We start from the raw sequence: 25,373 nt of genomic DNA on the forward strand, positions 1-25,373 counted from the left end.
GGACCTGTTTTTTAATTGAACAATATGCCATGGTAGGTAGGGGTGTACCATATTTGTTTATCCATTCTCCAGTCCAGGGACATTTGAGCAGCTTGGAATTTTTAGTGATTATAAATAAAACCACTATAAACATTCACATATAGGGGTTTTTACGGACATAGTTGTCGTTTCTTTTTTTTTTTTTTAATATTTTATTTATTTATTTGAGAGAGAGAGAGAGAGTGAGAGAGAGCATGAGAGGGGAGAGGGTCAGAGGGAGAAGCAAACTCCCCACTGAGCAGGGAGCCCGTTGCAGGACTCGATCCTGGGACTCCAGGATCATGACCTGAGCTGAAGGCAGTCGCTTAACCAACTGAGGCACCCAGGCGCCCCATAGTTGTCGTTTCACTTGAATGAATACCTAGCAGTTGAATTGCTGGATTGTATGGTAAGTATATGTTTAATTTTGTAAAAAATCACCAAACTGCCTTACAAAGTGGCCGTACCATTTTGCCCTCTTGCCAGCAGTGTATGGGAGTTCCAGTTGCTCCTCATCCTTGCAAGCTCTTGATTTTATCATTAATACTGATTATCTTTATTTTAGCCATTCTAAGAATAGCATAGTAACATCTCATTGTGGTTTAGCATTTCCCTAATGAATAATGACTTTAGGTTCCTTTACATGTGCCTACCTGCCATCCACACAGGCAATGAAATGTGTGTTCAAATGTTTTGCCCATTTAACAAAATTGGGTTGTTTTCTTTTTTACCGAGTGTTTTGAATGCTAAGATATTTTTGCATATTCTAGCTACAAGTCTTTTGTAGAAATATGTGATTTGAAAGTATTTTCTTCTAGCCTATGGTTTGTCTTTTCATTTTCTCGGCAATGTCTTTCACAGAACAGAAACCACTTGATTTTGTTGAAATCCCATTAGTTGATTTTTAAAAATGGACTGTGCTTTTTTTTTTCATATCTAAGAAATCTTTGCCTAGCCCAGGATCACAAAGATTTTCTCCTATACTTTCCTCTAAAATAGTTATGCTCTTCAGCTTTACATTTAAGTCTGTAATCCATTCTTAATTATTTCATACATGATTACATGATGAGAGGTACAGAGTAAGGTTCTTTTTTTTTTTTTTTTCATTTGCATGTAGATATCCAATTATTCCATTATCACTTGTTTAGAAGAATCCTCACTCCACTGAATTGCCTATGTACCTTTTTAAAAATCAAATGACTCTTCATGTGTCTATGTCCGGACTCTATATTATTCAGTTGATGTCTGTGTCATCTTTTCTCCAATATAAAGCTTTTTTGATTATTGTGGCATAATATTAAATCTTGAAATAAGGTAATAAGAATCTTTCACTTTTTTTTTTTTTTTACTTTTTCAAAATACTGTGTCTATTCTAGTACATTTGCCTTCCCATGTAAATTTTGAAGTAAACTTGTCAGTTTCTACTAGAAAATCCTGCTGGGATTTTGTTTGAAATTGGGTTGACTATATAGCTCAGTTTGAGAAGAATTAACATCATTACCCTACTTACTCTTCCAAACCATAGACATTGCATATCTCTCCAATTATTTAGGTCTTCTTTGATTTCTTTCATCAGTGGTTTATAGTTTTTAGCTAACAGATTTTTCAAATATTTTGTTATAATTATATCAAAATATCTCCTGTTCTTTTGCTGCTGTGTTAGTTGAGACTTTTTTCATTTCGATTCCTCACTCTTCATTGCTAATATATAGAAATATGATTGGTTTTTCAGACTGAGCTTGTATCCTGCCACGTTGCTAATTTGTTAACTTCTATTTACTTTTTCTATGGCTTCTTTAGGATTTTCTATGCAGACAAATGATGTCATAAGTGCATAGAAACAATTATATGTGTATACTTTTTATTTCTTTTCTTGCCATATTGTCCTGATTAGGTCCTCCAGAGTGATGTTGAAGAGGAGAGTGTGAGCAGACCAACTTTCATGTCATATCACAGAGGGAAAGCATTTAGAATTTTATCATTAGGTCTGGTGTTAGCTATTAGCTTCATTAGATGCCCTTTATTAGGTTAAAGAAGTTCCTTTTATTCCTAATTTATTATCATGAAAGGATACAAAAGCTTGTAAAAAAAATCATCATCTTTTGATCTATATCATATAGTTTTCCTAGTTTAGTCTTTTAATATAGTATATTACATTGATTTTTGAATCTTGAACCACCCTTGCATTCCTGGGCTAAACCATACTTAGTCAAAGTGTATTCTTTTCATATATTGCTGGATTCAAATTGCTAATATTATATTGAGGCATTTTTGCTCTATGTTAATATGGTCTGTTGTCATGTCATGTCCTTTTCTCGTAATATTGTTGTCTGGTTTTGGTATCAGGATAATTGTGGCCTTATAAAATGATGTATGAAATGTTCTCTCTTTTATATTCTAGAAGATTTTGGTAGAGTCTGTATTATTTTTTCTTTAAATGTTCGATAGAACTTCCCAGTAAAGTCCCTGGGCACAGAGATTTCTTTGTAGGAAAATTTTAACTACAAATTCAATTTATTTAATCAATATAGCATTACTGAAATTGTGTACTTCTTTTTGAGTGAACTTTGGTAGTTCACATCTTTCAAGGAATTTGTCTAGTTCATCTATGTTGTCGAATTTAAGGACATGCTATTATTTTTTGTATTCTCTTATTACCCTTTTAATATGTATAGGGTCTACTGATGTTTCCTTTTTCATAACTAATAGTTTTAGTTTGTGTCTTCTCTCTTTTTTACTTGATACTAGAAAAAACAGACTAGAGATTTATTAGTTTTGTAGACCATTTTAAAGAACCAGGTTTTAGTTTTATTGTTTCTCTTTTGGTTTTTGTTTTCAGTTTTGTTCTTCTAGTTTTCTTACTTACTTTGTCCTCCTTGTTTTGAAATTTCTCGTCTTTTTCCAGACAGTTTCTTGTGACAAAAACTTAGATTATTGATGTAAGAACTTTCTTCTTTTATAAAACAAGCATTTACTACTAGAAATCTTCCTTGAATCACTCATGTAACTGGATCCCACAGATACTTACTTGTGATAAATATTTATGTGTTGTGTATTTTATTTTTCATTAAATTCAAAATATTTTCTCATTTTCCCTGCAGCTTCCTTTCTGACCTTAGAGTTATTTAGAAGTGTGTTATTCAATTTCAGAATATTTGGGGATTTTCCAGAAATGTTTCTGTCATTGATTTTGGATTTAATTTCATTATGGTTTGGGAACATTCTTTGTATAATTTTGATTCTTTTAAATTTGCTGAGATTTGCTTTTTTTTTTTAAGATTTTATTTATTTATTTGACAGAGAGAGACACAGCGAGAGAGGGAGCACAAGCAGGGGGAGTGGGAGAGGGAGAAGCAGGCTTCCCGCGGAGCAGGGAGCCCGATGGGGGGCTCGGTCCCAGGACCCTGGGATCATGACCTGAGCCGAAGGCAGACGCTTAATGACTGAGCCATTTAGCTGAGATTTGCGCCCCTGAGATTTGCTTTTTGGCCCATACCATGATCTAATTTGGTGGATGTTCCATATGTACTTGAAAATACATATATACATGTATATATATGGCTGTTGTTGATTGGAGTGTTCTATATGTGTCAATTAGGTAAAGCTATTTTCTATATTCTTACTGGATTTCTGTCCACTTACTCTATTGCTATCAAGAGAAGGATGTTGCAGTCTCCAACTATAATTATGGTTTAACATTTTTTCTTTTCAGTGTGCATTAGATTTTGCTTCATTTATTTTGACATATTTGGTTGTTAGGTACATACTCATATAAGATTGTTATGACTTCTGGTGAATTGACTCCTATCATTTTGTGATGTCCCTCTTTAAGCTTGCAATATTTGTTGCACTGAAGTATACTTTGTCTGCTGTTAATATAACTATCCCATCTTTCTTTTCTTTGGTAGTTTCATGGTATATCTTTTTAAATCTATTCACTTTGAGTTTATCTGTGTGTTTATAATTAAAGTGAGTTTCTTGTAGACAGGATATAGTTGGATCCTACATTTTTATCCAGTATGTCAGTCTCTATTTTTTAACTGGTGTGTTTCAGTTATTTATTTAGTTAGTTAAAGTTTTTATTTTAATTCCAGTTAGTTAACATACAGTGTTTTCTTAGTTTCAGGTGTACAATATGATGGTTCAACAGTTAACACACATCACCTTGTGCTCATCACGACAAGTGCACTCCTTAATCCCCATCACCAGTTTAACCCATCCCCCCACCTCCCCTCTGGTAACCATCAGTTTGTTCTCTAGAGTTGAAAGTCTGTTTCTTGGTTTGCCTCTCTCTTTTTTTCCCCCATGATTGTTTTGTTTCTTAAATTCTACATGAGTGAAATCATATATTTGTCTTTCTCTGACTGATTTCACTTAGCATTATACTCTAGCTCCATCCATGTCATTGCAAATGGCAAGATTTCATTCTTTTTTATGGCTGGGTAATATTCCATTGTATGTAAATACTATATCTTCTTTATCCATTCATCAGTTGTTGGACACTTGGGCTGCTTCCATATCTTGGCCGTTGTAAATAATGCTACTATAAACATAGGGTGCATGTATTCCTTTCGATTAGTATTCTTGTATTCGTTGGGTAAATACCCAGTAGTGCAATTGCTGGATCATAAGGTTGTGTTTTTTTAATCTTTTTGAGGAACCTCCATACTGTTTCCCCACAGTGGCTGCACCAGTTTGCATTCCCACCAACAGTGCATAAAGGTTCCTTTTTCTCCACATCCTTGTCAACACTTGTTGTTTCTTGTGTTATTTTAGCCATTCTACCAGGTGTGAGGTGATACCTCATTGTGGTTTTGATTTGCATTTCCCTGATGATGAGTGATGTTGAGCATCTTTTCATGTGTCTGCTAGCCATCCGTATGTCTTCTTCAAAGAAATATCTGTTCATGTCTTCTGCCCATTTTTGATTGGATAATTCATTTTTGGGGTGTTGCATTTTATTATTTCTTTATATATTTTAGATATTAACCCTTTATCATATCTGTCATTTGCAAATATCTCCTCCCATTCCATAGGTTGCCTTTTAGTTTTGTTGATTGTTTCCTTCACTACACAGAAGCTTTTTATTTAGGTTATTTATTTTTGGTGGAGCTATTGATATGTTTGGCTTAGAATATGCCATCTTCCTGGTTGTTTTCTGATTGTTCCTGTACTTTGTTGTTTGTTTGTTTTTTCCCCTCTTTTCTAGTCTACCTTCTTTTATATTGTTTTATGATTCTAGTTTTCCTGCTACTGCCTTATTATTTATACCTTTTTTGGATTTCTAATGGTTGCAGTAATGTTTACAACTTTCCTCTTCAATTTCTCATGGGCTGCCTTCAAATATTACCTACATGTCTGCAATGTCTAATACCTGTGTCGTATGTTGGTTTATATTTAGTGACTAATTTTTCTTTTGACTTTTTTGTTACATTTTACTGCTTCTTCACATGTATAGCAAATTTTGCACACTGGATATTGTGGATCATGCATTATAGAAGCCCTGGGTTTTGTTATCTTCCTCTGGAAAATGTTGTTTTATTGTACTATGCATTTACATTACCAGTGGATCACCTTACTCTTTTGGTGCCGTGGTTTTAGGCTTTCTTAGGTGACTCTTTCATTTTCCCTCTAGCCCTGGGATATAGTGTTTACTGCTTTCTCAACGGCTGCCTTGGTTATCTATAGAATTTGACCATGCTAGTTAAAAATGGTATGCAGGTGTCACCCTAGGTTAACTAAACATTCAGATTTTTAAAATTTTGGGGTGCCTGGGTGGCTCAGTCAGTTAAGCATCTGGCTCTTGGTTTTGGCTCAGGTTATGATCTTGGGGTCCTGGGATAGGGCCCCACATCGGGCTCCACACTCAGCATTGAGTCTGCTTGTCCCTCTTCCTCTGCTCTCTCTCTCTCTTATAAATAAAATCTTTTTAAAGAGAACTTTTAAATGTTAACTTTTTGAGTCTAAACAACTCTTTTTCCTTTTTATAAGAAAAATCTGCTTCCCTTTAGAGTTGGCAGTGGAAGAAGCTAAAGGAGAAAGAAGATGGTGGTTACAAATGACCTAAGTCTGTTATCTCAGGCTGGAGAAATTAGTTTTGTATAAGGTGGAAACAATGATATGATTTTATTTTTTTTAATTTTTTTTTCTGCATGACACTTTTCCTTTATTTCCTTCCTACATATTTCTTTTTTTTATTATATTATGTTAATCACCATACATTACATCATTAGTTTTTGATGTAGTGTTCCATGATTCATTGTTTGCATATAACACCCAGTGCTCCATTCAGTACGTGCCCTCTTTAATACCCATCACCAGGCTAACCCATCCCCCCACCCCCCTCCCCTCTAGAACCCTCAGTTTGTTTCTCAGAGTCCATACTCTCTCATGGTTTGTCTCCCCCTCCAATTCCCCCCCTTCATTCTTCCCTTCCTGCTATCTTCTTTTTTTTTTTTTTTAACATATAATGTATTATTTGTTTCAGAGGTACAGGTCTGTGATTCAACAGTCTTACTCAATCAGAGAAAGACATGTATCAAATGATGTGATTTTAGAATGTTAGTTTGGGAAGGGAAATTACTTCTGAGATAGGAAAACTAAGACTGAGAGAAGGAAGGAGACAATAGGTGACAAATATATGGTTTGCCTATTTAGTTTCACATGGGGAACTTGATTCAACTCCACTGACTTTTGAACCATCAGCTTTCTATTATCTCCCACCTCCTCCATTTTATTCCTCCCTTCTATTCCATATTGCTATTCTCTGTGTGGATATGGGAGATTAGTTCTGGTTTTTGTTCTAGGAGAATTTTTTTCCCCCTCTGTGTTGGAATATATCACCAATCATCACAAAAATTTGTGTGAACACCAATGTTTAAAATTGAGAACATTGCTTTTCATACAGTGTTTCTGGAATACATCTGTCTTTCTTGAAATTTCCCTATGGCTGTAGGTCTCCACCTCAGTACTTATACTCTTCAAAATGAAAAATCTTGCCATTTTGTGATAAGAGACTATTGAATAGGCATGGGAATTATTAGAAGCAGTGGCTTCAGAAGTTAGATCAGAAAATATAGCATACTTCGTAATTTCTCTGACTCTCTCCCTGGGACACTGATTCAAAGCTACAAGATAGAGAATTTGGAAAGCTTAGAGTCAGAATAGAAAAACATGGATTCAGCCTTTATTTCAATCAGTGAAAATGCATTGATCTTCACCTGTAGACCAAGCAATTTTAAAGCTGATATGATAGAGGGATTCAGAGAGGCTTCCTTGATGTCACTCACCCTAAAGATACACAGTCACATTGGGCACATGGAAGAGAACAGCAAGACTACTAAACTAAGAAAGTATTTCCACGTTCTTTCAGTCAATGATTTGGGAGAAATATCACTCTGATTTTATTATTTCTAGTAGTTAGCAAGTGAGATTATAAAGCAAAATGCTGATCACTGAGATTTAGTTTTCTAAATATGTGTTGTCTATAGTCTAAAACATAGAAAGTTATTATTCCATGGTTCTTGGTTCTTATTAAAATGCAATTCCTGGGATGCCTGCGTGGCTCAGTCGGTTAGGTGTCTGCCTTTGGCTCAGGTCGTGATCTCAGGGTCCTGGGATGGAGCCCCGTGTCAGGCTCTCTGCTCAGCAGGGAGTCTGCTTCCTCCTCTCACTCTCCTTCTGTGTTCTTCCTCTCTCTTAAATAAATTAATTAATTAATTAAAAAATGCAATTCCTACTCATTGTAGAAAACTGAACAATAGAGAAATGTATGAAGAAAAAAGTAAAATCACATTCAATCTCACCACTTAGAACTGAAGCAGAGAAGTTACACACTTAAACTCTAAAGCTAGGTGGCCTGGATATGAATCACAGCTCCATGTCTGGATTAGCCTAATAACCTCTGGGAAGTTACCTGGTTTCCTCATCTGTAAACTGGGGGTAAGGAGAAATATTTAAATAGTGCTATATTTCCTTCCAGTCTCTCTCTCTCTCTCTTTTTTTACTATGCAAAAGTGGCACCATACTTAGCCTAATTTTTTCTTGCCCTTAACTTTGTATGCTGGACAAAATGTTTTTTTCAAGGAATACAAGATGTCCAATCTTTTAGAAAGCAAGTATTGATGGTCAGAGTCTGACTTTGCCAGATCACTTAAAATTGCATATTTAATTCCCCAGTGAATTCCTTATACTTTTGAGTCTATACAGGCCTCCTGGTGGTTCATTATGATGCTTCTCTATTTTGCTAAATGAATGTGACAATTCACATGGGGATAGTGGAAGACAGTATAAAGCTAGGAAATGGGAAATTATAACTGTGAGCCCAAGGTAATGTTCAAATGGCCCCTGAAGAAATGGGACAGAGTCTCTGCTCTCAGTTTATCAGTGAATTGTGGCATGCCTACTGTCTCAACACTTCTCCTCAGGAGATTTTGTTATTCGATGGGTAAGATGGCACTCTGTAAAATCTGACCGCTTAAATCCAGACCATGGCTCTGAAACCTATTACCTGTGCTGTCTTAAGCCAAGATGGGTCCAAATTACTTAAGTTCCTTAAGCCTCAAGTACCTCTTTAATAATTTAGGTATAACATCACCTGGCTTATGGAGTTGTGCAGTTTTCAGTAAAAGACCTTCACTCCCTGCATATAGTAGGTGCTCAGTAAGGGGTGGATGCTGATGACTGGGATGGTAGTTAAGGATGATGATGCTGGTGATCAGTGTAATGGTGAACACAAAGGTTTGATACTTTGATACTTGATGGGTTTTAGCAGTTGGAAAAGTTGTTTAACGTCTCAAAGCTTGCATCAATGAAGATGGTAACTCTCTGAGCTGGTGTTAGGATTAAAGGGGACTGCATGAGAAAGTGCTTGGCACAAGGCAAACCCTCTATAGAGGTTAGCTCTTACTCTCATTATTTATAACAAAAAACACTACTAGTTCCAGTGAAAATATTAAATAAATTCCTTACTCTTCTAGGGGATTAGAAGAAAATGGTTCCTGTCATAATTAAGAGGATTTACTGAAGACCCTAGTACAAAAAAATACCAAGGTTGGAAAAGTGCTCTTGTTGTTAGCTCTTTTGAGATTCTCTACTTCTAGAATGAGAAAAGCAAATTGGGTCCCTCTTGCTTTTGATTCTATGGGGCTCTCCCACCCATATTTCAAACACAGCATACCATTCCTTGCCATCTGCTTTGTGTTGATAATGCCAAAGGACTTCCTGCAGAAGTTGTTTTTCAGCTCTGGGTCGGCACCAAAAATCTCAACAAATCCTTGGTGGGGCTGAGGAGTGGAAGGCATTGTTATGGCTCTTTTTGACTCATTCTGTCAGCAACATGATAAATACTGCCACCACAGGACACTGTGCCTTGCAGACAAAGCACGCCTTGGGCTTTTTGTGTGCTCTCTCATCAGCAAGTCACAAATGGAATGCCATAATGTGTCCATTGTATATATTTTTGAATAAGTATAACAAAGACAATATGCTTATTCCATCTAATCTCAGCTCTTAACTGTGAAAACATAGCACATTTCTTACACTAGTGGAATGGAGCAGGAGAAGCCTACCCCAGTCTGGTTCCTGGCAGGCCATCCGAGGTACACTTGGTGGGAACCAAGCTGATGGCTTCTGGGCTCAGCTCCCTAAAGCCAAAGTTTTCCAGCTACAGTTCGACCAGGCAACATGTTGACCATCACAAGGAATTTAGGCGCGCATCACCTAATATTCTTTCATTATAAATTAAAGAAAGCTCCACTCAAGCACGCTTAAACAATAAAGTGAAAAGTTGAGAGGCAGGCTTCAGGTAAGTCTTACTCCAGTTTCCCAAAGGCTTGTCACCAAGACTTAGGTTTTCTCTTTGCATTTTCCAGTAGACACTTCCATTCATGAGCACAGGAAAGCTACCAGTGGCCCCTAAGGCTGAAAGCTTCCTTGTTCTCCAGTGTTGGGAGTAGAGATAAGAGTTCTGGGTTTCAGTCTGACTAGAATAACTTAGGTCCAATGCCCATCTCTGAACCAGTCAATTTCTTCAGGGGAAGGAATTGTACCCATCAGCTTAGACTCAGGTAACATGCCTGGGCAGGGCTAGCTCTTCAGAAGCAGCTGGGCTGCCTGGAGGAAGGGTGGATTCCTGAACAGAGTAGGATATTGGTATCAAAAGAAGAGAGATTAGATATCAAAGAAAACTGCTTTAGAGCACTTGGGCAGGGCCCTCTTTTTTCTGAAATCAACCAGAAGCAAGGATCTTGTGGAGTCCTTAGAATTAGCCATTCTGGGCTGCTGAAACCTTGTATTATATTCTGTACAACTCATTTGCCAGGGAACTTGTGCTACTTTGAATTATATATTTTTTTATCTTTGGCTATTTTTTTCATCATTACTCAGTGAGCTTTAGTACTGAGCCAGTGCATAGAAAACAAAATAAAGGTCTGTGTCTTGTTCTCGGAAGTCTAACAGGAGACAAAACCACCAGTATTAAAAAATAAGATAGCTCCCTGTCTGGTTATCTAGAGGGATGAAGGAAGGGGATAAGAAAGGGAAGGAACTTGGTGGGGGGGGGGGGGAGAAGGAAGGAAAAGAAGAAAGGAAGAGACACTAGCTGGCTTACTCATGGTATTGTATTATTGAGTAAATCTGTCCCTCCTGCCACCAACCCTAGAATGGCTTATTCTATAGCTTATAGGGACCTGTGGGGAAGCAACAACTAGGTGGCCAATCAACTCCTAAAATTTGAAACATCTGCCTTTGTGACTTTTGATTTGAGCTCCTATTGGAAAACATTTTTTTTCTTTGTTTATTCATAGCTTCTTAATGTGTGTGTCCTCTGCATCCTATTAGACACCCAGAGGGGCCTCTTGAACCTCAGTTTTAGCCGCTCTAGAGGCTAACTTCCATGTATTTCCCTGGGTTACCAAGAGAGAACTTTCTACAGGTTCCATAGCTTACAGTTTTCAGACCATTCCAAATGTTGTCTAGGGGCAAGTGTCTATCCTTCCATCTTTTTCCAGTTAGTGGTACAAGGGTAGTAACATGGCTCTGAGCATCTCGTTCCACGTACATATAGAAGTGTATGTGCTTACATGGATGGTGCAGTTGCCTACAGTATGTCATGGGAACATGGGGTACATGCTTCCCTAAGAGAGACAGCTCTCTATGGAGAAGGCAACATTCAGTAGGTCTTTTAGAACTCAGATGATGTTCTCTAAGGGTGGGGACGAGGTGGCTGCAACACTCAGAGCCTTGCTGGTCCCTGAGCCAGCAGCATCAGCACTACCTGGGAGCAGATGAGAAAGGCAGAATCATTGACCCCACTCTAGAGCCACTGAACAGAATCTGCATTTCAACAAGATCCTCAGGTCATCTGTAAGCATAGGTTTGAGGAGCACTCCTTTTGATCAGTAGGGTCTCAGCCTTGGCAGCACAGTGGAGTCACTTGAGTAGCTTAAAAAAATACACATGCCTTGGCCCTACATCCAGGATTCTAATATAATTTGTTTTATGTGTGGCCCAGACATCAGTTGAAAAAGAAACAAAACAAGAAGCTCCCTGGGTGATTCTAATGAGCTCTCTCTGGGTCTCAGCACTGAGGGAGAAGAAGCATGATGTACTCAGGCCCATGGCAGTGAGCATGGCTGGGTGGTGGGAAGGAAGGTGGCCTAAGGGTTGCGGCAGTTGAACACATCAGGCTGGAGAGAGAGCCAGCTGCACACCATTGGGTAGATCCTAAGGGAGCCATGGAAGGGTATAAAGAGGGGGATGGAGTGGTCAGCCTTGCGTTTGGGAAGTACTATGCCACCTCAAGAATGGAGAGGGGCTTACGGCAGGGAAGGTGTGCTAAAAATGAGACAGGTTGGGAGGGCCAGCTGCATAATTTGCAGGGTCCACTACAAAATGAAAATGTGGGCTGCTTCTTCAAAAAGCAGGAGAAAAGTGTCATTCAAGGTACCTAAATGGTAAAACATTTTCCTTCTTTCTGTGGTCTCTCTTGACCTGTCCTGCTACTTTTTATTTGCTATTTAATCTTGTGCTCCCTCAGACACAGGGTCTCTGACCGGGTAAGTGCAGACACCCAGAGGCACCCCCAGGTCCTGCTCCCATGACTCCAGGGTGAGCAGCCTGCTGGCTGCTGGGTGTTCCCTTCCATTAATCACTAGACGGAGGTGCCATGCCCTACTCGGAGAAATAGTTAAAGAATGCAAATTTAAAGATAAAATTTAAAATTTCAAGACAGTACTGCAGAGTAGTAAACTCTCAGTGATAAGCCCTTCTGAGCATAGGTCCCTGATGACTACACTGGTGCTCGCCCATAAGGCTGGCCCTGAGCCATGGCAGATGGGAGGCTGGGCTCGAGAGGTATCAACAAGATGGCCAAATCAGCACATGGCGACCTTCAAAGACAACTGCTCTGAGAATCACAGCAAGATCTCTGGCTTGTGCGATCGATACACATTGGTACTATTAAGAGATCCGGGGAAACGGGAACATTAATTATTGGGATTGGGGGCAGGGGCAACTTTTAGGTACCTGTGAATACTCCCCTTGTTCCAATGTTTAATCATCCCTCTTGTCTCTGGTTTAATTGCATGGGCTGGCACTGTCAGAACAAGGATGAATAGTGGAGGGGACAGTGTGCCCTTATGCCTTCTTCCGACTCTAATTAGACAGCTCCAAGCCGTTTATCCTGAACTTGATGCTAAATTTGGTTCACAATCAAGTGCCTATTTCTGTTCTCTTAAGGATTGTTTTCCAGAATAAGATTTTTGTGAAATGTCTTTTAGGCACCTACAGAACACACCCCACAGCACTGGTTCTTTTCCAGCTCCATACAGGGTGCCGCACATGGATACACTTATGGGAGGATGCGAACAGGATGTCAAGTGGGGGTTTCCTTGTAGTCTGGGGTTGAGGTGAGGACAGAGTGGCGCTGGGCACCACAGGTTCTAAAGGGAACACCCTTTGAGCCGGCACTAGAGTCGGAAATCCTCCCCCCACTCCCCACCCCCAAACCTACTTGAGGATAGACAACTGGCCCACCTTTTGTCTGCCATGTGAACATCGATGAGGGCCCCAACAGGAAAGAGATTGAGGTTCCTGGAAAGAAGTTCTTCCCTCCAGGGGGCACTGTTTCCTGCTGGGAGCCAGATGGGCAGTGGAGGAATGCTCCAGGAGACTCTTCTATATTTTGGGGGTGCCTGAAGAAGGACAAGTCCAGCACTGGTCAAATGTCTGCTAGGCAACAGATGTACTAATATGTCCGTGTGCCTGTCTGAATAGGGCAAAGAGACCTGGAGGGAAAGAGCGAAGGTTGGAGAAGGGACAGCACAAAAGTGGCCTGTGTGTGGGTCAGCAAAGATCTGTGTTCCCCAAGGGCCAGGTGGGCAGTGTGGAAGATAGCGCTCATCTTGCTTAAACCCAACAAGATGGCTGCTGTCTGGATGAGGTCCCCACAAGGGCAAGAAGTTTGCAGTAGTTGCTGTGGGGGTGGCCCCGTTGGGACACGTTGAAGAGCTGGGGGTCCTCTGAAGAATCCATCAGAACCTCACAAGAGAGCCAGCATATGGATGCTGGGCAGCACAGAAGGCACCAGAAGACAAGCCACGGTGAGACAGGCAGCCTGGTAACTGCTGAAGAGGCTAGAACCTAGAAGCTTGAAGGAAGAATAATGTAGAGCTTTGAACTAATTGTGAAATCAGAGTGGCCAACTAGCCTGGCCTGATTTTACTAGAGTTGTCAGAAAGTTACGGAATCCATACAAGATATCACTTAGAGATGAGGAAGCAGGAACTCCACATAGTAGCTGGAAAACAGTCAAGAAAGGAAGGAGGGAAGGAATTGTTTCATGTTTCTATTAAGCCCTGACACTTTTTGGGGGTTGAGCAGATGAGGCACCGCTATTTATTCTTTTACCTTCTTTGGGCTGAGCATGAGTAGGTGCTAGAACTCCTCTGCATCTCCCTCATGCCGTCTGGTAGTATGGCTGAGGAGTTATGTTAGAACACATTGTCAATACTTAATTTCTAGTTTGAATTTAAATAGTCACCAAATGTTTGCTCCCCCCAAGTTATGGGCCTGGGTCAGTGTAGGGCATTTGGAGGCATGGTGGGGGAGGACAGGCATCTTCCTACCCCTAAAGAGAGTAAGATCCCACTGGAGAGCCACAGTTCCATACCCAGCCCCGCTGGAGAATAGTACTACAAAGGACAGGATCCATGCTGAATTCAAATCCCCTGTGACTTACTCATTGTCTTTTATTTTATGTTAGGATGAAGTCTGGGAATTTTATAAATGGCAAAAATCTATAAAGTGTGGAAGACTTCAAAGTGTTTTTTAGAGTCCATCCTGCCCCGATTATTTGTCAAGCCACCGTTTTGTACCCAATTAATAAAAGACAAGCCAACCAAGTTCTCCAAATGTTCATCGCGGGACCTCTGGGTATCTTATCCCTGAGTCCTCCCCATCACGCGTGTTTGTCCAGGAAGCGGCATGATCGTTTCCCTCGTCTGGTCAGCAAAGCCCCTCTTCGTGGATAGCGAGCGTGCAGCTAATAGTCTCTCTTGTCAGGGGAGGCTGTCTTGAAATCACATCATGCCCCCCCCCCCCCCGCTCCTTGGCTTTCTCAGTCTAGATCCAGTAGAAAAGGGAGGACTGGGTTATTTCAGTTCCGGCAATGGACACATCAAAATTGCCTCCCTCTTCCCTCCTCTTTCCCTGGAGGACCTAATTTATTTCACGCATTTTGACCTATCCCCACTTAGAAACCGCCGCTGGGATTCTGTGTTGAGGCATTTCCCTGCTGCCTTTTTTGGCCCCCAGGCAAACCCAGGCCCTGGTTCCTCTGTACAATGATGTCAGTCTGGCTGCTGGGCCCAGCTGGATGGAGGTGTGTTTTATGAAGTTCAACCCTGCACCCTGGGCCATAAATACACGTTGTGCACATAAATGTACAGCTAACATTGCCCAGACCCCTCCGAAGCACCATGTTAATAAGCAGACAGTAAGTCTTTAAAATATGGAAAAGCAGTTAATCTTTCCGCTGGCAAATCCTTTGTAGGGGGTTGTTTTCCTCTGTTTCAGGATAGCTGCGTGCAAGGCTTTTCATCTCCTAGGATTTGGGGGGAAAAGAGAAGTTTGCTGGGGGGCTTCCTTGAGAACACTTGGGGAGCCTTCTACTAAGAGAAGAAATGTGTTAAAAATAATATCTTGCCCTTGTCCTTAAGCGAGGAATCACTCTGGGTCTGCCCTCAAGGAACTTGAGCACTAATAATTCCCATACAAGACAGCACGTCTGCTGCCCCCCGTGATAGACCCAAAAGGGGCTGGGCCTCAGAGGCTTGCCATCTGCCCCTGTTACTCCAGGAAGTCACCCAGCCTCTTGTTCCCCCATCTCTAAAATGGGCACAAGCGTTGTCCCATCCATATAGCTTGTATATGAGTTTGCTTACCCTCTCTGAGTCCCAGTTTTCTCTTTTGCAGAAGGAGAAAGTCAGTACTCGGCCCTTAGCATCACACCCCATTTTATAAATGTTTGAAGAATACTGGAACATGTTCTCCTTCTAAAGAACTTCAATGTTATGGATTCACTTCATTTCTTTTGACAATCACCCCTCCTCCCCCAGTCAGTTTCCTCCCTTCTTCCCCTCCCCTGGTCTGCTCCCTGGCTGTCTTTCCTCCGGATGACATGGTAGAAGGAACAGACTTGAGGGTGAGCTTGGGGGCTTAGCAGACAGAAGGTGCCTTGGGCCAATACCTGCTTGCTTCACGGGCGAGAGAGCAAGTTTGTAGCTTGCCTCCCACCTGCTGGGCAGCCATGACGTTTTCTGCGTGTCTCAGGCAGAGAATAGGAGTTGCCAGTGGGTTGATTTAAGGATGATGTAAGTGAGAGCTCTCAATCTGGAGATGACATAGTCTTTTGCCTTATAAATATTTCATTTCATTTGGTACTTTCATTTCTTCTTATTGCTAAGAAGACCCTTCATACGTTCTGTTTTTTGTCGCTTTCAACTCACATGTGGTCCTACTTGTTTAGTCCACTTATTCTTACTGTGACTAACATGAGTCATGCATGGATTGCTTACTGATTTGCTATCCCTAACACATCTGATACACCTTATCCATCCCACTTATTTTTCTTGTTCTCCGTAGCAGAATTAAATATTCTTCGATGAATATTTCTAAATATTCTTAAATATTCATACTTTATTATAGTTTTGCAACATTGTTTTCCCACTTACTGTGTTTGGGGTATTCTTTCTTTTTTTTTTAATTATTTGTTAATTTATTTATTTGAGAGAGAGAGCACGAGGGGAGGGGCAGATGGAGAAGCAGACTCCCCACTGAGCCCAATGCGGGACTCGATCCCGGGACCCTGGGATCATGACCCGAGCCAAAGGCAGACGCTTAACTGACTGAGCCACCCAGGGATCCCTGGGGTATTCTTTCACAGCAATAAACAGTCTCCTTCCCCCTTTCATCTGGTGCCAAGTAGACCACAGAATGGACACACTGTTGCTTACTTAATCCTTCCTCTGTTGATGGACTTTGAGGTGGGTTTCCTTTTTCCTCCCTTCTCAATGAACAATGTTACCAAGAGCATCATTACACATGACTTCTAAGGTTCCTGAGCAGCAGTGTATCTTACTGAGAAGTAAAACTACTGAAAAAATAGGATCGCTATGATTTCCACTGTAATAATAACAGATTGTTCTCATCGTGGTTTTATTCATTTTCCCACCAGCAGTGTAGAATGATGTTCACTTCTTCAGATGCCATCATTTGATGTTAGCATAGATTAAATTTTGGCCAATCTGCTACTAAAAGGTGCATTTCATTACTTTATTCTCATTTTAATGTATATTTTCTCTAACTTTTAGTGAGATTGAACTCCTTTTAATGTGTCATGTGTCCATCCATGTTTCCTCTTCTATAAGTCCTCTTGGGGATTTTGGTACAGGTGAGGGCACATGCCTTGGTTTTGCTTCCCTTTACCTAAAACTCAAGTTTATGCAATTGTCCAGACTATTCTTTATATTTACTCTTCTGAATGAATCTTAGGATCAATACCTCAAATTCCATCAAAAATCCCAATAAGAATCCCTTTGAATTCCTTTGCTTGAATTAAACAGTCCATTGAAAGAGAAATGACATCTTTCGTATATAAGTGCTCCTTTCTACCACCATTGTACTCCCCCCCAATTCTTAGTTTGTCTTTTTATGTTCAGTAAAGTTTGGTCATTTTCTTCATAAAGAAGTCTTTTACTAGATTTATTTGGGGCGCCTGGGTGGCTCAGTCGTTAAGCATCTGCCTTCAGCTCAGGTCATGGTCCCAGAGTCCTGGGATCGAGCCCCGCATCGGGCTCCCTGCTCCTAGGGAAGCCTGCTTCTCCCTCTCCCACTCCCCCTGCTTGTGTTCCCTCTCTCGCTGTGTCTCTCTCTGTCAAAAAATAAATAAAATCTTAAAAAAAAAAAAGATTTATTCTTAGGCATTTCATAGTCATTATTGATACTCTCAATGGTTCTTTATTTCATAAATATTTTTTTTCATTGGTTATTGCCTGTGTCCAGGGAGAGGCTGTGGTTTGATATGCTGATTATGTAACTGGTCAGCTTGCTGACTTCTTTTATTCTAGTAGTTGGTCAGTGGGTTCACATGGGTTTTCAATGAACACACTGATATCTGTTCTTTGGGTGACTTGGTCGTATTCACTTGCGGATAGATTCTCAATGAGCATTTCAGGTTTTTTTTCACAGCAATTGCTCTCCTTGTGTTTTTACAGCTTGGCCAAATGTTGATAATTTATACTTTATCCCCAAAGGTGTGTTTGCTCTAACTTTTCAAATTGTTTGCCATGGTATACATAATAGTCACTTAAAATGCTTAAATGCCTCTGGATCTTTTGGGTTTTAATGTGACTTTGTAACTTCTTTCTTTTGTGCCGAAGGCTGATTTATGTCAATGTTCTTTTAAACCAGAGCTTGGTTCTTTCAATTATCTTCACAGTTTTATTTGCATTTATTCTTCTGCTTTTATCTTTATAAATTCCTTTCGTCACTGAGTCAACAAATATTTGCAGAGAATCTGCTCAGTCCCAGGCACAGCTCTAGGTGCTGGTGTTGTAACAGATTACTGGGGCAGACAGATGCAGCCTTCGTCCCATGGAAACGGCAGTCTGGGGTGAAGGGTGGACAGGAAGCAAGTAAGGACAGAGCAGAGGCCCAGGCTAGAAGAAAGGTAGTCAGGTCACTGGGTCCTTGACAGGACTGATTCAGCGAAGTGGAAAGGAATACAGAAGAATTGTGGTGGGTTTGTGAAAGGAGGGGTGTGGGGAAGTGGACAGACTGTAGAGAATTCTTTTTAGGATTCATGCTATGAAAGAAGACAGAGAAATAGGGCACTAGCTGGAGGTGAGGTCGAGGGAGAGTTTTCTTTTTCCCAAGGTGGGAGATGTGACAGCATGTTTGTGAACTGAGGGGAACTATGCAATCAATGGTCATCTCCCGTCCCTTCCATCAGCCCCATCGTTGGAAGCCTGAGAGAGGGTGGAGAGAGCGATCAGTACTCAACCCAGGGTACCATAGGGAAGACCAAGGGTAGGGGCACAGGTGCAGGCGTGTGTTCTTATTTTTTCCAGCGTCTCCATCCAAAAACTTAGTTCATTTATTGGCAAACTGTTTTTCCCCAATAAACATATTTAAGGTCATACTGCACAGATTTGAGTCTGGGCTGTTCTTAAATTGTCAAGGATTACTTGAATGTGTTTTTTTTTTTTTTAATTTTTAATTTCCACTGTTCATATATTTTTTGCTATTAATTTCTAATTGTACCCTACCCTAAAAGAACATGTCATTGATGCTTTCTGCTCTTTGGAATGTGTTGCAGTTCCCTCTGTTTGAAAATAGCTTATATTCTCTATTGTTTAGATATGAGGAATTTTCACTCCATTTTTAAATAAATCATGTGTTAATCACGTGTGGCATTTCTATGAGTTTATACACTCTGATCATAAAGGTTCATATCATAGCTTGTTATACTACTATACTATTTTTCAGTACAAACTGTTTTCTTTATTACATTTTAATGATTTTCCCTGTGAATATTTGTAGAAGAATACTACTAAACCTGTCTCTCTCTTTTGTCTTTAGCATTTTCCTGGTGTCTTTTTGTCCTCTCCTGCCATTCTGTTTTAGGAGTGTCTCCTTGCAAACAGCATAATGCTGGTGTTTTCATAAACCCAATTTAAGAATCTCTGCCTTTTTTTAAAATTAATTTTTTGAGTCTCTGCCTTTTAATATGTGAATCTAACCAACAGACATTAATTATGATTGATAATAATTTTATATTATACCAGTAGTCATGTGTGTGTGCTCACACGCACCTGTGTGTTGTTTACCATGCTCTCTTAGATTAATCAGATTTTCATCCTTCGGTTTATTTTCAGTAATTATCCCTAAATTTTAAAACACAAATTTCTACCTACATCTCCAGTTAGTTAGAATCTATTTTCCTCTGGATTCTGACATACCTTTTATTATTTCCTTTTTTCCATTCCCTCAGACCTTTAAAAATGTTGCTCTGTTTTCTTCATCTTAAGTCCCCCATTGAGAAGTTTGTGTCGTTCTCATTCTTCTTTAAGTAATTTGTTTCTAGAGACACTTTCAGGATTGGTCTGCATCTTTGATGATCTGAAGTTTCACTCGTGCATGAATGGACCCTTTTAGTGAAAAAAAAAAGTCAAATTTTTCTTCAATTGGAAAATATCCTCTCTCCCTTTGGAGCTTCTATTTCATATTTTCATCTCTTGTTCCTTTTTTTGGCCATCTGGTAGATTCATTTGGCTTAATATTCTAGTCAATCATTTGTTCTTTAAAGAGTTGTATGATCTTGGTTTCGCATTTGTCTTTGAGACTCTGTTAACCTGCCTTCACCGTGGAAATCATTGGTTCTCTGATGAGCACCATCTAAGGTAGGTTATTTTCATTCTGATAGGCATCACCCATTCAAAGAGGCCCCCTACTAGAGCAGTGTCTTTGCAGAGGAGAGAAGGTACCTAGTGCTAAAAGGGGGAGGGTAAAGCCAACAATTTTAAAGTCTAAGTGAGACAGCAAGGTTGAATTTTTTTCCTCAAGCCAAGTAGAGTTATGGAGAAGGGTGGGAGGGCGGAGTCCATGTTCCAGAGTATGGATGGCATTAAGGAAGCATCTCTGAGCAAAGGCATGCCTGTTCCCTGCTATGGATTAAAAAAAAAAAAACACACACACACAAACATAATTGCAGAATATTAGATGAATAGGCATCCAGCATTTGTAGACAAGAAACAAGTTGTGTTATAATCTTTGAGCCATTTTTGGATAATTCAACATAAGAGGCGTTAAAAGGTAAAAATAAAAAGGTCGTCCTTTCTCCTCTTTATAATTTCCCACAAAACAGAAGGATTCTTCTTCATTGCATGACTTCAGTAAGTTGTGGTGATCCACTTCAGAGAATAGAACAAATTTGTTGAGAGAAAGATGAATGAAGGTAAAACTTACAGAGAAATTGACCGCTTTGTTAAGTTACAGTCTACCTCATCTGACTGAACAGAATTTAGTGAAATATCATGAAAAATTATATTATATGACAGGGATTCTAGACTTGGGGCTAAGCAACTGGAAGAATATGGGATTTTGTTCTCTAATTTGTTCCTCCAAAGAACCAGTGGTATTTCTTGCTCCAAGAGTGTTTTGACAGTGGTGTTACTTTGTCATTTCACTGTGTCGGGTGATGAGCGAGCAGGTGCCAATAGGCTTACTTTCCGTTGGACTAGCTGTCCTGTTGGACCCGGATGTCAGCGCGGCCGCATAGCCTGAGCGCTAGCATGCACGGCCTCAACACTGTGGAACTCCCAAACGACCCGCATTAGTCTCATGCAAACATTGTACCTCTATTACGGGCAGAAATTGTGCGAAGCGGTCCAGGCAAGGGTCTAGGAAATTCACTTCATCATTCTGGGAAGAGAGAGAGACAAAAAACATTGAATGTAATCTGGGAGAAGGAAGCAAGGCTTGGAAAAGCCTGACCCCATCACCTTGGAAATTGGGTTGATTTAGCCAACCTGACTCTCCTGTTTTGTGCACGTGACATTCCAGTCTTCCCAAGGTGAGTTTTAGGAGCTATGTGTAGCTGCAGGCATAGGTTTTAACTGTTGTCTTTTTAGTGAAGCTTGGTATTTAAAATTGAAGAGCCTCACGGAGGAGGCAAGTTCAGTAGTAAGGCAGTCTCTGAGAACTGTTTTCCAAAATATTAGAGGAGTTAACTCCCCAGGGGAGAAGTTTTCCTCAGGATTCTTGACTTGACAGATGGTAAACAACCACTCACTGTCTCTGTGCTTCATGTTCCAACAGGTCCTTTGTCATCCAGCAAATTCCAAGCAGCAATCTGTTCATGGTGGTGGTGGACAGCAGCTGCCTGTGTGAGTCTGTGACCCCCATCACCATGGCACCCATTGAAATCAGGTATATCCTTTCGTGCGTGGGTCCAGCCACTGCTGCTGAAGCCGGTGAGGGGGATGGACAGTAAGGAAACCTAGGGGAGAAATACTAGAGAGGGGGAAACGACAGCCTTTCCACAACTGGAGAGAGAAAAGTATTTAAAGGGAGTTCAGTGCCAAGGTTTGACCTCCAACATGCAGAGTAAGGGAAAGTGACATCTGGGCGATATGCCTTAACTACAGTCAACATAATGAATCCCTTAAGTGTGAACGTTTAAAGGCCCAGAAGATCAGAAGGCGTCCGGAGTCTTGTCATGGCTTCCATCCTGAGGTAAGTCTGCGAACCCTTCTTGTTCTCTTTTTCCACCAGATTCACCGTGAGAGTCTCATAATGGTCAAAGAACTGTAGCAAAGAAGTTTACTGGTGAGGAAACAATCCCTTGCAGGCAGATCAGTGGAAGCAGTGGAAGGCTAGCGGCACTCTACTTTAGCCCCTCGACACCTTCACGTTCTGTCTGTGCTTCACGGTCTTATTCTATCTCTGTATATAGTTTAAAGCTTCTTTACTCTCTTCCTTCCCTATTATGGCCGTGCTGCAGTGTAATTACTTTATGCTATTACATACACTGTGGCTCTGACCATCTTGGTTTACTTATTTCAAATTGTAGTTCAAATCACGTTCCCCTGCTGACTTTTCAACAGCCTTTTATTTGCAAGAAGTCCATGGAAAGCAGAAGTGGCAATACTGGTGTCAGATCCAGAGTCACGGTTTATGCAGGTGGAATGATAAGCTTCCAAACCCCCTCACCACCTGAAGGCGAAACTATAAAGGCGCTCCATTTACACCAGAAGTGAGGATCCGAAAAAAAAATTAAACTTAGCACTGAGAAAGGTGAATACCCCCAAAGTACCATAGGCAAAAAAACCTTTTTAGTCTAGCAAAAATAACAGAAATTTAAAAATTAACTCCACACCACTTCAAAAAATGCAAAGCTTGTCTAGACCAGTTATTATTATGGAGAGCCTGGGAAGATCTCTATTTTTAAAAACGCCACCAAAGCCAACTGACTGACTTTAAATCCCACCTTTAAATAGCAAATAAATTTAATCTTAAACTCTCCAAGTCCTAGAGAAGATGTTAAAGTCACTAGGGTACCAATAAGAACTTGGAATTTATCGAGAATGTTTGCTTCTATATTCAAAAGAGTGTTCAGTAGCAACATATTATGCAAATATATGCTGGAAAGATCTTTGCTCAAATTCAACGATAAAATTCAAATAAAAAAATCTTTGTGTAAAATTCAAATACAAGTAATAGTCCCCAAACACTAAAATCGCTTCAATTAAAACCAGAATGCCTATGTAGACAACTAAAGTCACTAGAGTAAAAATCTTCTGGAGTTAATAAGATAATTTACTTTGGTAAATAGATATAAGATCAACATTCAAAAAATTAGTATTTCTTTCTGTAAGTTTCTAGATCTAGTAAGATGAGGTCAGTAGGACAGCATAGCAATTCTTAGATATGACAAAGTTTCAAATCAAAGGGGAAAATATAGATTAGATTTAAATGGTAAAATAATAGTCTCACAAGAAATTTTAGGGATTGGAGAAATCTTTCTATCAAGACCAGACAGCTGTGGAAGAAAAACAGAATTTCTTTATATAAAAATTATAAATTTTTTTATGGAAAAAGATAATTTTATTTATTTATTTATTTATTAAAGATTTTATTTATTTGACAGAGAGAGACACAGTGAGAGAGGGAATGCAAGCAGGGGGAGTGGGAGATAATACAGTAGAGCTAGAAAAATGGAGCTGGAAGAATCTCCATCAACCAGTGGATAAAAAGTGCACTGCAGAAAGGATTACATAATATGATTTCATTTTTATAAAACAAAGCCCTCCTTTCCCCAAATGAAAAGAAAGAAGACACACACAAAACCTTCTATAACTGTTTCTGCAATGATCAGACTGCTTAGATGTCAACTTTTACTTACATTCTGAGAGGAAAACATTAGAAGGCCAATATTCTGCTGTTCTTATTCGATCACAACAGACATCTCCACCAACAGCCCTTGGCCTCTTGAGTGTTCTGCGTAATAGTATGCACAGAGTAGTTTGTAACATTTTATGCGCTGACAATTGAAATCAGAGATACTCATCACAAACTTGATGAAATTTAGACAAGTCCATTTCCTTGCACTATCTAGGTTCCAAAAGACTTGATTCCTACATTGGAGGGCGTAGGGGGAGGTCTGGGGACTTGATACAGCTCGGAAAGTTGAAGGCATCTTGGGATCTATCTGGTTCTAACAGCTCCGGTCTTCCCCTGTAGGAGAATGCAAGGGAGTGTGGAGGTGCGCCCAGTCTGCAGGCCAAGATGGTCCTTATCCTCTTCCCTCTGCTCTTGATGCTCTTCTCAAGGTGACACTGACTGAGATGTTCTCTTGGCATGCTAAATTATGGATAAACTGTGAACCAAAATATGGTGCGACATAGGAGACATGAAATATAGTCCAACCATCAGCATCTCATGATTTTAAACTGTGCGTGATATAAACTCTTAAAGATATGTTGACAAAAAAGGTTATCTTTTTACTTTGCCAGTCATGCAAATGTGAGTTTGCTACATGATAATCACCCTTCATCAGAAATGGGACTGCAAGTGGGCAGTGTCCCTTCTGCTTGAAACCCATTGAAACCAATTTAAAACTGTGTACTTTTTAAATAAAGTATATTAAAATCATCATCTTTTGGTTTTTGCTTTATTGCTGAGACTACAGACTGAATATTGCATGGAAAAGTCACCCATTCCAGATACCGGGAAAGGAGAATTGTTGGCAGAGACTTCGTTCTAAAGCAGATTCTAGACAAATATTTCACAATTGTTTAGGTGCTTCACTTTCAGTTATAAAAATATTTACAGAAGTAAACCAAAATATCATCTGTATGGGAAGAGTTTATGACAAAGAACCCTGAATTTTTTTGAACTAAGCTTCAATAGAAATCATAATTTGGATGAGAACACAAGCCCCTATAATACTCGAGTGTTGGGAGTAGAAATAAAGCCGTAAATCCTAGGAATTCATTCTGAAAAGACTTGACAGAGGAAAAGAACAATGACTAGGGGCACCTGGGTGGCTCAGTCTTTAAGCATCTGCCTTCAGCTCAAGGCATGGTCCCAGGGTCCTGAGATCGAGCCCCGCATCGGGCTCCCTGCTCGGCAGGAAGCCTGCTTCTCTCTCTCCCACCCCCCCCCACCACCACTTGTGTTCCTGCTCTCGCTGTGTCTCTCTCTGTCAAATAAATAAATAAAATCTTTAAAAAAAAAAAAAAGAACGATGATTATAAATGACTCTCAAGCTTATTGCTTGAGCATTTGGCTTCTGGCTTTCCCCATAAACAAGGGATGAAATTAGATCTCAAATATTACAAGATGTGAAATTACCCAGACGTGTAAGCATTCCTAAAACACTGGATCCTGACCCAAAGAAAACAGATTCCACTGGATCATGGTTACCAAATAAAGTGGAATAATTTCCATGCCTCAGTAGAATTGAGAATGCCTTATTTTATAAGACAGGCATCTAAAAGTTGTGGGGAGAATGCCACTAAAACTAAAAACAAAACAAAACAACAATAAAACCACATTATGCTGTTGATATTTTAGAGAAACTGATGGAATCGTACTGCCTTATCCTAAAATGATGCCAGTATTTATAAGAATAACAATACTACATTGCTATATATCTTGAAACTCTAATACCTCCAGTGTTGTTAACAATATAACAATACTGTAACATGCAAAGCTGTCAAAATTTCAACAAGGATGGGGCTATATAGTTTTGTAACCATGGTGGTCATTGATATTATTCAATTCTGTGCTAA

General features: G+C 39.9%; 1 protein-coding gene across 11 annotated transcripts in view; it reads left to right on the top strand.

Moving 5' to 3' along the window:
- Positions 1-24,234, top strand: part of CACNA2D3 (calcium voltage-gated channel auxiliary subunit alpha2delta 3) — a 960,286-nt gene extending 936,052 nt beyond the window's left edge. For 6 of the 11 annotated variants that reach the window (XM_032411506.1, XM_032411505.1, XM_032411507.1 and 3 more), the window contains 3 exons: positions 21,397-21,509; positions 21,731-21,813; positions 23,821-24,231. In XM_032411506.1, coding sequence (XP_032267397.1) covers positions 21,397-21,509; positions 21,731-21,813; positions 23,821-23,913 — 289 coding nt within the window. In that variant the 3' untranslated portion in view covers positions 23,914-24,231. Of the gene's footprint in view, positions 1-21,396; positions 21,510-21,730; positions 21,814-23,820 lie in introns of all 11 variants that reach the window. The other 5 variants (XM_032411508.1, XM_032411512.1, XM_032411513.1 and 2 more) reach the window with 2 other exon arrangements.
- Positions 24,235-25,373: the final 1,139 nt, after the last annotated feature.

This window comes from Phoca vitulina, unplaced genomic scaffold, assembly GCF_004348235.1.
Source record: "Phoca vitulina isolate PV1807 unplaced genomic scaffold, GSC_HSeal_1.0 scaffold13, whole genome shotgun sequence".
In the NCBI taxonomy this organism is placed as follows: Eukaryota; Metazoa; Chordata; class Mammalia; order Carnivora; family Phocidae; genus Phoca; species Phoca vitulina.